Raw genomic sequence first — 17,271 nt, 5'->3', positions numbered from 1 at the left:
GTTCGTGAATGTGGTGGCCAAGTTTGTGATTGGGTCGCTAGTTTGAGCCATTTTTACCACTATGTCATCTACATAAACGGCGATTGTTGGTTTTGGCCGCTCAACTGAGTTTAGTTTGTTGGGTGGGTCAATTTGGTCAGCGAAACATCGTTGTATGCACCATTGGTAGGTGGCGATTGCGTTCTTTAGACCGAAAGGCATGGTTACATAATAGTACAAACCATACAGGCTAATGAATGAGGCCGCAACCTGGTCAAACTCTTTCACCGCGATCTAGTGGTTGTGTGAGTAGGCATCCAGAAAGGAGAGGATTTCACATCCTGAGGTGGAGTTGACTATCTAATCTATGCGTAGCAAAGGAAAATGGTCCTTTGGCCATGCCTTGTTGAGGGCAGTATAATCAACACACATTCTTCGTTTCCCATTCTTCTTTTTTCACAAGAACAGGGTTGGCTAGCTAGTCGGAGTGGTATACCTCTTTGATGAATCCGGCTGCCAGAAGTTTGGTGATCTCTTTGCCTATGGCCCTACGCCTCTCATCATCAAAGCAACACAGGCGTTGCTTGATGGGCTTTGAGCCTGGGGATGACGCATAGTGTGTGCTCAGTGACCTCCTTCGATATGTCTGGTATGCTAGAAGGCTTCCATGTGAAGACATCCCGATTTGCGCGTAGGAAGTCGACGAGCTTGCTTTTCTATTTGGCCGGGAGCTTGGTCCTGATCTACACCATCTCGGTCAGGTTAGTGGGCTCAATCTCCGCCACCTTGGTTTCCTCGATTGGATGGAAGGCACTCAAGTAGGTTAGCCCATTGCACTCGGGGACTACTAGAGTCACTGAATTCCTAAGCTCTAGGAGCTCGGTGGAGTCGATGACGGTAGTGGCGAGCTCGTATTGCTCATAGTCGCACATGTAGGCATGTGAGAAGGTGCTACCCATGATGATGACACTATTTGGTCCTAGCATCTTTAGCTTGAGGTAGGTATAGTTAGGGATCGCTATGAACTTAGTGTAGCATGGCCGCCCCTAAGATGGCGTGGTAGTACCCTGGAAAGTCCACCACCTTGAAGGTCAGGACCTCTGAGCGGAAGTTGGCTCGGTCGCCAAATGTGATGGGAAGGTCGATCTGCCTGAGTGGGTACGCCTGTGTCCCTAGGATCATACAGTGGAAGGGAGAGCTCATGGGATGGAGCTCCAACCAGGGGATGCGCATAGTGTCGAGGGTGTTGACATATAGAATGTTGAGGCCGCTGCCTCCATCTATTAGCCCCTTGGTGAGGTGCTTCTTGCGGATGATGGGGTCGACAACGAGTGGGTAGCGACCTAGTCGGGCGATGTGGGAAGGATGGTCTCTCTAATCAAAAGTGATCGGGGAGTCCAACCAGCTAAGGAAAGAGGGGATGGCCGACTCGATGGCACATGCCTCTCGATAGCATACCTTGTGCTAGTGCTTGGAGTGGATGGCGTTGGATCCCCCAAAGATCATGAGGCATTCCTCAGGGTCTGGGAAGCTATCTCCATCCTTGACCACCTCGCCTCCCTTTCTTGGTCACGTCCTCCTTGTCTTTCCCTTCCTTTGGCTTGCCGGCTTGTCGCAGGAAGCGCTTAAGGAGCTCACAGTCCTTTTAGAGGTGCTTGATGAGGTAAGCATGGTTGGTGCACAGGTTCTCCATGAGCTTGTCAAAGTGGTCGGACTGGCCCTGCTGGGGCTGTTTGCCCGTGCGATCGGTAGTAGTGACCAAAGCTAGGTTGGCCGATCGGCACCGATCCTTCTTGTTCTTCTTGCCCTGTTGTGTGGAGGGGCCCTCGCCTTTGTCCTCATGCTTTGCCTTGCCCCTATCCTAACCGCTGCTGAAGACTACCCCGAATACCTCCTCATGGGAGGCATGGTTCGTGGCAATGTCGAGCAGGTTGCGGGTGGTATGGGGCTTCACACAGCTGAGCTTCTAGACTAGGGACTGGCAGGTTGTCCTGAAGAGGAACGCACTGACAGCATCTGCGTTGACAACATCAAAAAGGGAGTTGCATTGTTTTGAGAACCTATGGATGTAATTCTATAGGGACTCATTGGGCTCCTATTAGCAGATCTTGAGGTCACAGGAATTCCCAGGACGAATATACATCCCCTAGAAGTTCCTGATGAAGACCCTCTTGAGGTTCGCCTAGTCGCGAATGCTATTGGCCGAAAGGAATTCGAGCCATGCCCAGACATGCTCCCCCACATAGATGGGGAGGTACTGGATGATGAAGTAGTCATCATCCACTCCACTGGCTTGGCAGGCGAGCTGGAAGTCCTTGAGCCATACATCGAGGTTCATCTACCCAGTGTACTTGGTGATGTTGGTGGGCGGTCAAAAACACTATGGCAAAGGCACCTTTTGGATGTAGCGACCGAAGGCCCATGGCCCTAGGCCATTAGACTAGGGCTTCGATCATTCGGTCGGCCACCACGCCTAGGGTCCTTGGTGGTGTGGTAGGGGCCCGTGCCACCCACTCTTACCGCCATTCGATGGACGCCATCATCGTGCTAAGTATGGCATCGATTGTTGATAACACTACGAGCATCATGGTTTGCCCTGAGCCGCTCGTGCATAGGTGGTTGGTGTGGAGCAGGCGCCGGGTTAGCCTATGGTGTAGCTATGGCTTCCTCCTCCACGCCCAACAACTACTGCGGTGAGTGGACAGAGCGATTTGACTGGTGCGGCCCTAGTGCCCTGGTTGGGCAAGAGGCCACGAGCCAGTGTTACAACACAGAGCTCTCCGCCTGTTGAACGGCGGTAGTCACCGCCAACACCTGGAGGTTTCGGTGGATCACCTGCTCCTAGGGGTCGGTAGGCTTAGGGAGGCCACGCAGAAGCATCACCATAGTAGCAATGTTCTGGCTAGCCCAAGCAAACTAAGGGGGTCATCCCCTCCATCCAGTGTGTTACGCTAGACCTAACAGGCATGACCCCGAGCATCGATCGTTGGGATACGCGCATGTGGCACAATGTGATGCGTCGGGCATGCTAGTGCAAGTGGCGGTTGGCTCTGCCACCTTTGTCATAACTCTTCACCATGCTCCTACACGCGCTAGGGCCTACGCACGGGGGACCAGAGGGGTTTGAGTCTGTAGAGACTCCACTACCTCCGGTAGCTATCCTCGAGCATCCGCCATAGCGCACTCCTAGGACATAGGGTGGCCAGGTGCCATGATGTCATCGATGCTAGAGCCATCGCTTTCGGTCTCGTCATCGATGAGGTCATGGAAGGAGGCGAGGGCGTAGCCCGCCATCCCCATGAACTCAGATGTGAAAGGGGGCGGCATCAGCATCCTTTGGAGCCCCCATGCACACGCATCCACGGGTGATGCGAAGCCGTAGGGGAAATGGTGGGGACAATGGGGTCCCTTCGAAGAGCTGGCGGAAGGTGTTAAATAGTGAGTAAAGAACAATATATACATCACTCACCGTGAGGTTTGAGCCTAGCATGGGCTCAAGGCAAAGCGCGGGTATCTCGATGTTGAGGTTGTCAACTGAGCCAGGGCCGGTGGAGGGCGCTCCTCCTCTAGTGGGCGCCGGGACAAGCACCTCCTCATGGAAGCGGAGTAAGCTAAGCTGGTCGATGACGAAGTCTAGACTCTCGAAGAGAAAGGTCTAGAGTGGCACGAAGACGGGAGGAACCCACATCCCAGCAAGTGGGAGCGTGGGAAACTCCAGCGAGCCAAAACAAATCGTATCGCTCGAGCCTGCCATGCCAAAGATGGTGGAAAGGTGGGCCATCCGATGACCAAAAGCATGAACGCACGACGTCCTCCCCATGGACGACGCCAACTGTCGCTGTGAAATGTGGCCGACAAGTAAATATTTAGAGTTTTGCCGTGCGCTGTGATCGGATGTGGCCTAACACGCGATGACATAAGATTTATACTAGTTCAGGCAACATACCCTACATCTAGTTTTAGTCGGTCGGTGACTTTATTCCTGAGCCCAGGTGCTCAAAGTTTGCTGTGGGGTTATAAACGAGTAGGAATGAGAATAGGGTGTTAGAGGCTCGGTCGGACTCTGATCCAAATGGAAAAGAGTGATGGATGCTCAAACGTGTGCTAAGTATTAGAGCATATGCTCTGTGTGTCTAAGCTTATTTATTGTTGAGAGCATGTAGACTGTCCTCTTTTAGGAGAGAGCGCATCCCCTTTTATAGATAAAGGGGATGGCCTTACAAGTTAAAGACGGAAAAGGAGAGAATGTGTATGGGTGCTACCTAGTCTTGTCGCCTACGCCATCGGGTACGACATATAATCCCCCGCCATACTATTTACGCCTGGTGTTATGAGCTTGCTTAGCACCAAAATTAAGGACCAAGAGGGATTATCCAATCAAGTTTTTGGGTTTTAAAAATTTAAAACACACATAAAATGATAAACAAATCCTATGTGACTCACTTTTGTGGACTCAACTAAATATCCCAAGTTAACTTACTTAGTGCATAAAAGTGCTAATGAAAATCCTAACAAGAAAAATGGGATAGGTCGTTTTAATTGTTTGGCACGAAAAACATTTTTTATAAACAAAAATAAAATATGACTTATATATAGTACTTAAATAAAATTCAAAGTGTAAGTTTAGTAGATCAAAATGCAACTTGGATTTTTGAGAATAAATATTGTTAAATAATATTTTTGGGAGTTCAAAAATCCTAATTTGAAATTAAGATAAACTCTTTTCGTTAAGTCGGCAAACATTTGAACTTATGTTTAAAGTGCGAATTTTGTCAAATTATATTAAGCAAACTAATTAAATAGAGCCTAAATATTTTGTTTCCATAAGATTAGTATAAAGTATGGACTATTGCATGAGATGCTTGTTTGGTGAAATAAATAGGGTTTAGACCTTTTTAAAAGTTTAGGCAAAAGTGTTAAGGATTATTAGTTCAAACTGAACCCTAGATTTCTCTCAAGTTTAAAATTATAATGATAATGCCATTTTGGCATTCAAATCCCAAAAAATGGAATTAAAAACTAGTGTCATATTTTGGCCTGGTGATTTGCATCTTGACGAGTGTTTTGCAATGGTATAAGGGTTAGTCGTGTTAGTGATGATTTTAGTCGCTAATTAAAAGTTTGAAATAGTCTAAATTGTGTTTAGCTGCGGCTATTGGGCCTTCTGGCCAAGGTCACCCTGTCCTGGCTCGACAACGCTACGCTCGGCCACGCGTTGGTCGGCTACGGTTACCCGCACCATGGCATTGGCCAGTCTCGGCCCGGCTGACCGCCGCTGCTGCTGCCACACTACAACGCTCTATGTCGCTACCGCTGTCGCCACTGTGGCGCTGCTACGCTGCTCTCTCTCCCTCCCTTAGCCATAGCCTACGCTGTTCACTGAGTGCATCGTTGTGCTGTCGTGCCACGGCCTTAGGACCATGCCGCTATCACTGTTGTCGTTGCCGTGTCACCATCATCCTTGACGTCTGAACCGTCGTACACCAAGTGGCAAGAGGCCATATGACCGTCTGACCGTGCCACCACCGGCCAAGCACCATAGCGCAAGCATGCCACCGCTCATTGTTTGGTCACATCGCTCGCCTGCTTCTAGCCAAGCACACGTCTCGTGCCACTATGCACGCTCACGGTTGCACATGTGTTTGACCTCGCTAGTAGCCAGCCACGCATCATCGAGGCAAGGACAAGCCATGTAAAAGCCTGACCCCTCCCTTGTCTCTTTCGCCCGACGCGAGTCGCATCCAACCAGAGAGTCAAGGCAGCCGCTATGGCGTTTCCCTGCCCACGCTCTGCCCTCCCTGTGTGCCCAATTATGGAGACCGCAGTGCCAACGGGACTCGTCGTAAGCCATCATCGCCATCATGGACGACAGGCCGATGTCCCCTCCCACAGAGGATTCAAAATTCACATGCCTCAGTTCATTAGAGCTCGATTCATCGTACTTATAGCTCCGCCATAGAGTTGTCAAGCTAAGCCACCCGCCCCGAGCCACAGCCAAGATCCGATGTCAACCAATTTCATGTTTTCCTCACCATTGGTTGCCTCCACTGTTGTGCCTTAACTCGGTCGGGGGTAACCCGGTATGCTTCGATAGCGATTCGATTACTTGATCCTATGAGCCCACCTTGCCCCCAAATCCTCATGCGCATGCTAGTTCCACCGGAGGCACTGTCAGCGATGTGCTGACGTGGAGGTGCCACGCTCGGAGTGCCGCCGCACCACCCACTCGTATGTGCCTAGCACAGCTCCACCTTCCTCAACCCTGACCATCACCTTGGCTAGAACCATGGTAAGCTCCTGGTGCTCCCACACTACCTCATTTGTCTTACCACCGCTCTAGCTTACCGGAGTAGTCACGCCAACGCCGTGAACGGCGTTGTTTTGCCTACCGTCATGGCCAGGCTACTGTAGGGCCGACGTAACCACCGTATGCCATCGGTGCGCCATGCCGTCGCGCCCACACGCCTAGGGGCATGCCCATTGCAAAGATGAGTCTTTGCAGGGTGCTGAGCGCAAATCCTCTCTCTATTAGAATAGGGACACGTTGCGTTGCTTAGTTCTTCTAGTATCTGAGGGCCTTTTTGCAGGATTACTAGCGTGTGCGAGCTCCCCGCCTTGGGTTCTTGCTGGTCTGGCGATGCCGCGCGCGGCCATACCCCGTCCTAGGTCGAGTGGGCTGCGGTGCCCTTTTCTTTCTCCAGTGAATTAGTAAAGATTTTCTAAAATTAATTTTGGGCCGATTTTGTTATTTAAATATAAAATCATTTAGGAGTCTAAAAAATTGTGAAACTAATTTTGTTAGGTTCCTAAAATCATAATCTATCTGTTAGTGTGTTTGGTTCACATAACTCTAAAATATTTCAAGGTTGCTCTAAATACTTTAACATGCTTTAATATTATTAAAATATGAACTTGTAGGAATTTTTATGATCAATCAAGTGCTAGTGTTAATTCTAAAAATTTTACAATAAGTTCCTAGTATTATTATAGCATCACTGTAATTTTTGTAGGTCCATAATAATTAGTTTGCTAAGGTAGCTAAATGAGCTCTGGTTCAAATATATATATATATAATCAACAAAATGTCGAAACATCTTAGGATCGTAGAACTAAAATATTTTCTAGGAACCGATGCCTTACTTGACCACGTGGACACATAGCCTGGTGCGTTAGCCGTTAGATATAGCTCATTAGTTTGAGAGGCGTCAACGTATTTTAAGAGTTACGGTTGCCGTTGATTAATTACGTTTTCTGCGTTGCATCCACGTATATCATAATAGGAATAACGATGGATTTCAAAGTCATCTGGAGTAGCAGAAAAGATGGTGCCTTGATGATTATATCACCATGATGGAATGCTAATCCTTGTTTACATCTTGCCTAGGCAAACCCTAGTGCATAACCTCTATTATTCTGCACTTTATCTTATGCTTGTGTATTAAGTTTTAAGGAGTTGAATGAAAACCACTTGCATATATATATCCTTATTCTATGAGTTCTATTAGTATGTCAGGATCATGTAGATTGCTATGCTATAGGATCCGGTAGAAGTCGAGTGATTACCTGTTACTCGCGAGAGATAGGAAATATATTATTGTTACTGTAACATGGAATATATATAAATGATAATTGGAGACCGGGTAGAAGGGTACTTTGGATCTGGACTTGGTTAGGCATTTAAGCGAGGCTCGGATTGCACTTGTTCCGCATGTGTCGATTAAGGACCGTCCGTTGCTGTGGATGGTAGTCAGGTCACTGACTTATTATCTTGAGCACATACTTGCTTATGGGAGCGAAAAGCCTCGTTACGCTCTTGTCATGGGTTTTGGCTTTTTCCGGACCGACTGATTGGAGACGAGGAAAGGTGAAGGTCTAAGCACCATACTGAGACCGGGTCTCAAATGTGGGGGCTTGGAGTCCAAGTTTGGATGGGGACCTGGACCCTATGACAGGAGTGGAATATGTTGGTCTTGTGTGTGCCTAGGGTACAGATGGAGCATGTGTTTTGGGGTACCCAGCTAGGATACATTGGTTCACGAATTGTCGTTTCCGTGAGACGGTACGCCTTGACTATGGTCTAGCACTATAGTAAGAACTGGAATATGAAACATGGCAAAATGGTTTTGATTGCTCACTACCTGCTTGAAAAGTAGCATAGGAGGTTACATAGAATGGATAGTTAATGAGCTAATAATGACTGCTAATAAAATTTAATATAAGGACTCGCATTTAGTAATGCTTACGTAGATGCAATAACCCACAAGCCAAATAAGCCTTGCATATCCTTGGAGTCTTTTGTTTTTCTTCTGTTGGATAAGTCTTGCTGAGTATAATCGAGTACTCAGGGTTTTATTTCCCCTGTTGCTAGTGATCGAAGGATACATAGATCTGGCTCTTGTGTGTGGAAACCTCCTGGTGGACTCAGAGAGAATTCCTTTCATGCTACAACCGTAGTGTTTATTTATAACCCTCATGAAAGGTTTTATAATTAAAGATGTAAAATCTGCTAGCATCTCTAGTATAAAAATATCCACTATGTTAATGTTCCACCATGTCCTTAAATTAATCCTGCTTCCTCTATAACTCTAGTAACATTGTTATATTTCGCTGTTATAATAAATTGAGGTGATATTCTGGTACTAAAATAAAGTGATGTAAGAAATGACTTAAGAATGTTGTAAGCTTTATTCTTTCATTTATGATCCTGACAAAAAATATAGATTTTTGAGTTCTCTCTTGGGGTGTGCTGGATGGAACTGCGTAGTTTAGTGTCCTCTCTTGGGAACTTAGTGTCTAATGGAAGATAAGTACTCTTGAAAGGTATTAGATTAGGCGGTTCTACCACACCGCCATCGCCACCTTACTGTTCATGACCTGCTATACCGGGTAGGCTGCATAGTGTTCGCCTAGAACGGTAAACGTCGGCGCCCATAATACTATCTATGCTCTGACGCGTCTAGCATGTTGTATAGTGTTTGTCTGACATGGCCTGACGACACCGTCCTGTAGGTGCGCAGGGCATGGCATGGTACAGTCCTCGATATTGCGGTTCACTTGAGTGTCTTACCTTATCTGCTCTGCCTGCTCCCCAAGTCAACACCGAGCAGGTATCCTGGTCGGTTGTTCCCAGTTGGCCATGACCATGTCGGTCAGGAAAGAGAGACGAGCAAAGGTCCAGCATATCCTCGGTCAGAGGAACAAGGTCGGAGTCGGACTATGGTCCCACCACGACCAAGCCTTACGATCGGGGCTCCGACTAGGTCTCCTGGCCGAAGGTGCCGGCTAGGGACTGGATCATGGTCTCGGCCTATCATTGTGTATCTAGGTCGACCTAGACGCGCGATGTCACTGCGCTGCCTGCTGGGCCAAGTATTGCATGGAAACGGGTCCATTAGGGACCCTGGGTTTTTGAACCCGACACAATAAATTCTTTAAAATAAGATCCCACATGGATATATTTAGACAAAATTTTATTAACAAACATCTATCTTATGAAGATAGAACATTTTCTTTTATTGAGCAGAGATGATATTCTAAGTTTCGAGAACAATGTTCCGTCTTCATAAGAAAAATATTCTTGGTTTTGAAGAATAATATTCTAATTTTAGGTTCATGATATTGGTATTATAATATACATAAAAATAAAATAAAATACATAAAAATAATAATAAATAATAAAATGTAGAGTCAAGCATAAGAAAAATAAAATAAAAACATGTAATAGAGAAAAATTTAAAAGAACATCGCATGGATACTTTCCAAACATCCTAAAATATACTATAGAACATCACTAAATACATTATAGAATATTACATACATATTACACGAACATCACTAAATACATCATGGAACATTTCATGTATACTAAGTGAACATCATAAAAATATCGTAGAACATCACGTATACACTACATAAACATCACATGTATACTATGTAACAACATAAAAGCATCGTAGAAAATTATATGAATACTACGTAAACATGACATAACACAACATAGAACATTAAATGTATAATATATGAACATCACATATATAGGAAAATAAAAAAAGTAAAAATAAATAAATTATTAAAGCAATTAATTAGAGTAAAACAACAAAGAAGAAACATACACATAAAAACATGACTAACAAATGATAAATATGTAGAATAAACATCATATAACATCACATATATACTACAGAAACATCACAAGAATATATTATTACATCATATATATACTATATGAACATCATAAAAATACATTTAGAACATTACATGAACATCATAACATCTCATGGAATATCAAAAAAAATGTGAACATGAAATAAATTAATTAGTTGGAGAAAAATAACAAAAGGAAAAATAAAAAAAATCTATAGAAAATATAAAGAGAAAAAGAGAAAAGGAAAAATAAAAAATAATAAAACATAAAACAAAAGTAAAACAATTGAAAGAAAAAAATAGAATGAAAGAAATAATAATAATTCACAAAAAATAAAATCAAAATAGAAATAAAAAATAAATTGAAGCATGAAAAGAAAAGGGAATAATGAAGAAAGAAGAAAGAAAAGAAAAAAATAAAAGAAATAAAGATAGATAAAAAATATAGAAAATAAAATGAATAATAAAAACACATAAAAGAAAAACAATAAAAATAAATGTAAAATGAAGCAGAAAAAAAGAAAATAAAATAAAAAGGAAAACGAAAAAAAAGATCACCGAAGAAGTGGAGAGAACGCAAAGGTAACAAGTACAGAATACCAGCGACATTGTTACTGGGCTGGGCTAGAGGAAACAACGAAACGCTCACCGTCTCCATCGAGAAACCCATATAGGCACCCGAACCTAAAATAGGTAGTAAGATATTTAGGCCCGACGAAAACACTGTAGCAGCACTGTAGCAAAAGCAGGTTTTCTCTCTCCTCCCCTCCCCCTCTCACTGACGTCGTCACTGTTCATCAAAGCCGCACAAGCCAGTTTTCCCGGCTTCTCCCCGTGCGCTACAGTGTTTTCGCTACAGTGAGAGAGAAAAGTAGGAGAGAGAAAACCGGTTTTTTGCTACAGTGTTTTGTCAGATAAGCCGAAGCCGGTTGAAGCTGTCCCAAACGGGGTCTTAAAATCAGTCTTCAATAGATTATTTATATGTAAGATTTATTTTGAATTGTCTGAGAGATATAACTTAAATATGAGCATTTTTTCTCAACAAAACTTATTTATAGAAAAAATTCTCTTTTGAGTCTCGTTGTTGGAAAAGATATTGAATATGTATTGAACCTTTTACCTATAGAGCTATTTAAAAGATGAATGTATTTTATATTTTTAGTGTTGTTGTTGGAGATGGCATAAAACAAACGTCCGTAGCGCTCAGGAGCTCCGGAAGTATTCCCGCCCGTGCGCGCGAGCTTTTTCCGGCGCGTCGTTCGGCGCGTGATTCGGGTCCGGCCGTTCGGACCCGACGATTCCCGCGCCGTCCAGTCCGATCCGAACACAACCGCCTCTCAAAACCAGTGTAGGACAAGAGCGCGCCGCGCACGCACCCCCGAAATCCCGAATTCGCCATCGATTTTTTCCCCTCCAAAAAACAGAGCGAGTCCAATTCGAGACGGCTCTCCCCACCTCCCCTCCCCTCAGCGCAGCCGCAACCATGGCTTCCGCCGAAACCCTAGCCCGCTCTCCCTCGCGCGAGCCCTCCTCCGATCTGCCCCGCGCCGCCTCTTCCGAGCCCCACCACAACGGCGATGGCTCCGGCGCGGGCGCCGGAGACTCGTCCCGCCGCCGCCGCCGCAGCCGCTGGGAGCAGTCCAACGACGACTCCGCCGCCAACAACTCCGGCGGCGAGGGCGGGACCGGGGGCCGGAAGCGCAAGACGCGGTGGGCCGAGGAGGAGCCGCGCCCGGCCATCGCGCTCCCGGACTTCATGAAGGACTTCGCCGCCGAGATGGACCCCGAGGTGCACGCCCTCAACGCGCGCCTCCTCGAGATCTCGCGCCTGCTGCAGTCGGGCCTCCCGCTCGACGATCGCCCCGAGGGCGCGCGCTCGCCCTCCCCCGAGCCCGTCTACGACAACCTCGGCATCCGCATCAACACCCGCGAATACCGCGCCAGGGAGCGCCTCAACCGCGAGAGGCAGGAGATCATCTCGCAGCTCATCCGCCGCAACCCCACCTTCAAGCCCCCCTCCGACTACCGCCCACCCAAGCTCCAGAAGAAGCTCTACATCCCCATGAAGGAGTACCCCGGCTACAACTTTATCGGCCTCATCATTGGCCCTCGTGGCAACACGCAGAAGCGCATGGAGAAGGAGACCGGTGCTAAGATTGTCATCAGGGGGAAGGGTAGTGTCAAGGAAGGGAAGCTGCTGCAGAAGAGGGACCTCAAGCCGGATCCCAGTGAGAACGAAGACCTCCACGTGCTTGTTGAGGCAGACACGCAGGAGGCACTGGACGCGGCTGCTGGTATGGTGGAGAAGCTGCTCACCCCGGTGGATGAGGTGCTCAATGAGCACAAGCGGCAGCAGCTCCGGGAGCTTGCTGCGCTTAATGGAACAATTAGGGACGACGAGTTTTGTAGGACATGTGGTGAGGCTGGTCACAGGCAGTATGCTTGCCCCAACAAGATGAACACGTTTAAGAGTGATGTGCAATGCAAGATCTGCGGGGATGGTGGGCACCCGACTATTGATTGTCCAGTCAAGGGCACTTCTGGGAAGAAGATGGATGATGAATACCAGAACTTCCTGGCTGAGCTTGGTGGTGGGAGTGCACCTGAGTCCATGAACAAATCTGGTGGTCCAATGTTGGCTCTCACAGGAAGTGGTGGTGCTTCTGCTGGAACTGGGAGTAACCCGCCTTGGTCAACCAGTGGTGGTGGTGCTGCCACTGGGCTCAATGGTATCAAGAAAGACTATGACGAGACAAATCTGTATATCGGCTACCTGCCACCTACAATGGATGATGCTGGACTAGTCAGTCTGTTTTCGCAATTTGGGGATATTGTAATGGCTAAGGTGATCAAGGATCGAAACACTGGACAGAGCAAAGGATATGGATTTGTCAAGTATTCAGATGTGTCACTGGCCAATGCAGCGATTGCTGCAATGAATGGTCACCATCTTGAAGGGAGAATTATTGCGGTTAGAGTTGCAGGAAAGCCGCCACAGCCGGCACCAGCAGTGTCAGCACCCCCATCTTATCCTCCTTTGGATCCTACTTCAGGTGGCTATTCCTCCCAGTCCTACATGGGGGCACCACCGCCACCTCCTCCAGGGAGTTATGCTCCAGTTCCTTGGGGGCAGCCACCACCGTATGCTTCATATCCTCCGCCACCACCAGGCTCTAGCGTCTACAATCCTGCACCCCCTGCACCAGGTCAAGCTGCCCCACCTCCATATGGGATGCAGTATCCACCACTACCACCACCACCCCCAGCAGCTCCGATCCCTCCACCAGGCACTGCTCCATCAAGTGATGGAGCTCAGAACTATCCCCCTGGTGTAACACCACCAAGTTCTGGCGCACCCACCCACCCTGTTGCAACATCAGTATATGCATCATCTGGCGCACCAAATGCACCATCGATGTACCCTCCACCACCTTATAGTTATTCCCCATACTATACATCACCATTTCAGCCACCACCTCCACCACCACCGGCTAGTGTTGATCCCTCTCAGAGTATTGCAACTGCACCTTGGGCAACCCACAGTGCAGTGCCGCCACCACCACCACCTCTGTCCTCCACAACCGACCAGCCTACTGCTTCCTATGGTGCCGATGCAGAGTATGACAAGTTCATGTCAGAGATGAAGTGATATGAGCGAAGCTGGGCGATTCTTCCAATGAAGGGTAACTTAACATGATCTCTCTCTCTCTCTCTCTGTGTGCGTGTGTTGTATTAATTTTGTTAGGTACAATTGGGTATGATTTGCTATTTTATTGACAAGGAAACCCATGTTTCAGTTATTCCGTGTGTTTTATTATTTATATACTATATATACTACTATGCTTAAATTTGACCATTGTGCTGATGTACCATATAGTTATATCTTACCCATTGTTTGGTTTTGATTTAATGAGTCTACACTGCAAAAGTTTCCTGGAGTCTATATTGTGCCATAGTTATTTTTCTTCTTTCAATATCTTTTGGTTTTATGGATTTTCATCCTTTTGCTAGAGGTATTGTTTTTTTTACTAAACCAAACACATGTATCGTCTCATTGAGGATGCTTATTTATGATAATATCTTATTTTTAGAATGAGGTCAGGACTAACATGCTCATGCTTGTCTAGGATGGTAAGGAACAACTTTTGCTTTTGATAGGATATGATATTATCAGATTATTTTATTGAGAATGCCTGGATATTTTTGGGGGATCTGATATCTGATGCACTTTCTAAGGCCCTTCAGTTTATACAAAATTCTTTTTAATATGCTTTATGCTCCCCCCTCTCTTTTTTTCCATAACATGCAATGCTCGGTTTACTAATTAGACCTCACCTTTTCTATGTTGTCTCGACTTGTTGACAGGCTTGATCTTTCTTGGAGCTTATACCAACCTGATTTATTTCTTGTTGGAAGTTTGGGACTCACATCTTAACCTTGCTGTGTGCTATTGTGACCATTGCAGAGGTTGCATTCTTAAGAAGGCATCAAATATTACTGGCTCAGCTGGCATTGGGATATTTGCTTATCTCCTTGAACTATTTCAAGGAACCTTTTACTAATGCTTTTGTTATGATATCTATTCTTGTTATTATTTGAGATTCAATGCTCTGTTCTTTGTGACTGTGTTAATCTCACTTTATTATTGATATATATTGTTCTTCATCTTGATTTGGTAGTGCTAGTACTCCTCTCCATCTGGAGCAGAAAAGCTTGCTGCCCCGTGCTGGTTGGTATAACTTCAAAAATTAAAATGCATGTTTGGTATCTTCTGATGAATCTGTCATGCTCTATCTTATGTCTTCACCTAAGTTGTTTGACAGTTGTCGTGACAGCTTGGCACAGGCAGCCAGAGTTTTTAGCACTTGATGAATATCAGGTATAATGGAGGTGCTGTGAATTGTTCTGTGAACCTAATGTTTTTCATTTTGTTTCTGCACAATTTTCTACTGACAAACAGTAACTAGTTTCTCATTTTTGGTAGTTGATGTGTGTGCATTAGGGTATCTAAGCATGCATGCATGCTGGAAAAATCTTTGATGAAGACCTCACAGATATATATATTTTATATATTGCTAATCCTTAACATCATTGGAATTTTTGTTTGCGGTTCAAGTAGGACATGCTGGCGTGTTATGCTCAAGATGCATATTGTCACAATGATATTTGTGAGATGAACTGAAGGTGTGGAGGTTGGCTCAGATTAGTTTTTTCTAAGTAAAGTAGGATATCACAATAATCATATCCTTGTGGAAGAATGCGATAGTCAGTCCACAACCAGCATTAGGTACCTTTTATCTTATCACGTTGCAGATATACCAGTTTACCTAGGGTTATCTCATAGATTTGTAGGTGTTAATCTGTCCTTTTTGTCTGTTTTTTCAAAGTTCTTTTCTTTCCAGTGTGCTGTGTAGATGGAAAAAAAACATGATGTAATGATTAAGGGTAATTTTTTTTCATTTGTTATATGTTGCCTTTCTCCCTTGCTTTCTGCCTTTCTCCTTTATGATAAGCCTAGTTAGTTTTGTGATGGATGTTTTTGCATGGTTGTGGTGTCTAGGTGGGACGCAGCCTTACTGTTGTTGGCTGAACAGCATTATAGAGATATGTTGCGATGTGACCACGAATCTAGCATTAGCCACCTCAATTTTTCACTACAAATTTTATTTAGCCTTTGATATGTTGTTTTTTCAAGTGTAACATGAACTTCGCTTTAGGTTTGTGAATATGCTTGAGCCAACCTGGATTACTGGTTGAAGCAATCCTAAACCAAGTTTGTCAGCTGAGTGCACACAATTATTATAGATTAATGTAGTTCATTCTGGGCGTGTTTTTAAGAGTTTTAGTCTGTATAGCTATATAATGGAATCATATAAATCTTGTGGCGCTTGCTTTATTTATTTGTGTGCCATTAATTTCAGAATGGGAAAGGTAATTTCACAGTAAGAAATGATCCAGGTGTGTGCTTTGATTTTTTTTTTCTTGCTGCTTCGTTTGTGCTGCTTTGCAACTAGTGAGAACATTTTTGGTTATCATGATTAATATATGCATGTGCTCTGTTTAGTCTCTGCTATCTTGGTATATATGTCAGGCAAATTTTGAGGCCTTCCATGTTGGCCTGTTTATTCATTTAGAACATCTGTTTGATTTGGTGGCGACCATGTGGTGGTATTGGCATAATATTGTTTATTTTTAGATTCTTTTATTACTGGTCTATTAGCAGCACCACCTGTATTTAATCCTTTCTTGTGTCCTTTCCTGTTTGCTTGTTGATTTTTTTTATTTTTTAGTATATTATTTTACTGATCATCATGTTACCGGAAATCCTCAAAATAAGCATAAATTGTTCTGCATGCAAAGCTGCTGCTAAAATCGAATGGTTTGGCCAACTGGTTCATTTTGTAGCAGTGGGTGTATTGAGAAACCAGAAACTGGAATCTGCTGTTCAGGAGATATGTGGAAGTTATTCAGTCATATGTTTGTCTATTGACATTTGAATATGGTGTTCTGATTTTTTGTGGTGTTCTATAAAAATATATTCCGCCACAAATCTAATAGCACTTATTTGCTATTGTAAATATTGTTTTTTTCCTTTGAAAAAATGGTCAAATGTGACTTACCACTGTAGCTAGCAGTGTATTTTTATTGAAACACTTGGAGTAATAATAATAAATGACAAAAACCGTTCAAGAGGCAGCCCGAGAGCCCTGTGTTGGCATATGTGAAGAAGACCGACATCCCAGCGCAGAGATTCAGGTCCTTACCGTACAACATGTTTGAGCGGATTCAAGTTCCAAATTCAGTACGAATGCTTGCATCGTGTGACAACTCTAGACAGCCTGTTCGGTTGGGTTTATACGATCGTGGATTATAAGCTAAAATAGTATTTTGCTTTGCTCTCACACTAAACTAGCAAAATTAGTCAGTAGTAAATAATTCACGATCGTTTATGACGAAACGAACCGGCTGAGAGATTATGATGAACCACTTGAATTTGAAGTGACAGCGTATGGGTGCGTGACTGAATCATCAGTCTGTTTGGCTGGTGCTGATACGATCGTGGATTATTACTGCTGGCTGGTTTGGTGTGAGAGAAAAATACTGTTCTGGCTGGAAATTTACGATCGTTTACGACCTAGCGAGCTTTGC

At 44.9% G+C, this 17,271-nt stretch overlaps 1 protein-coding gene across 1 annotated transcript; it reads left to right on the top strand.

The window, feature by feature from the left end:
- The first annotated feature begins 11,489 nt into the window (after nt 1–11,489).
- LOC136533211 (splicing factor-like protein 1) lies at nt 11,490–14,791 on the top strand. Its single transcript, XM_066525784.1, has 2 exons — nt 11,490–13,805; nt 14,488–14,791. Exon 1 carries the CDS (start codon nt 11,606–11,608, stop codon nt 13,769–13,771), a length of 2,166 nt encoding a protein of 721 aa, XP_066381881.1. The 5' UTR covers nt 11,490–11,605; the 3' UTR covers nt 13,772–13,805; nt 14,488–14,791.
- The last annotated feature ends 2,480 nt before the right edge of the window (nt 14,792–17,271 follow it).

The sequence above is a fragment of the Miscanthus floridulus genome, chromosome 2 (genome assembly GCF_019320115.1).
Source record: "Miscanthus floridulus cultivar M001 chromosome 2, ASM1932011v1, whole genome shotgun sequence".
NCBI lineage: Eukaryota > Viridiplantae > Streptophyta > Magnoliopsida > Poales > Poaceae > Miscanthus > Miscanthus floridulus.
This window is presented reverse-complemented; position numbering and strand designations above follow the sequence as displayed.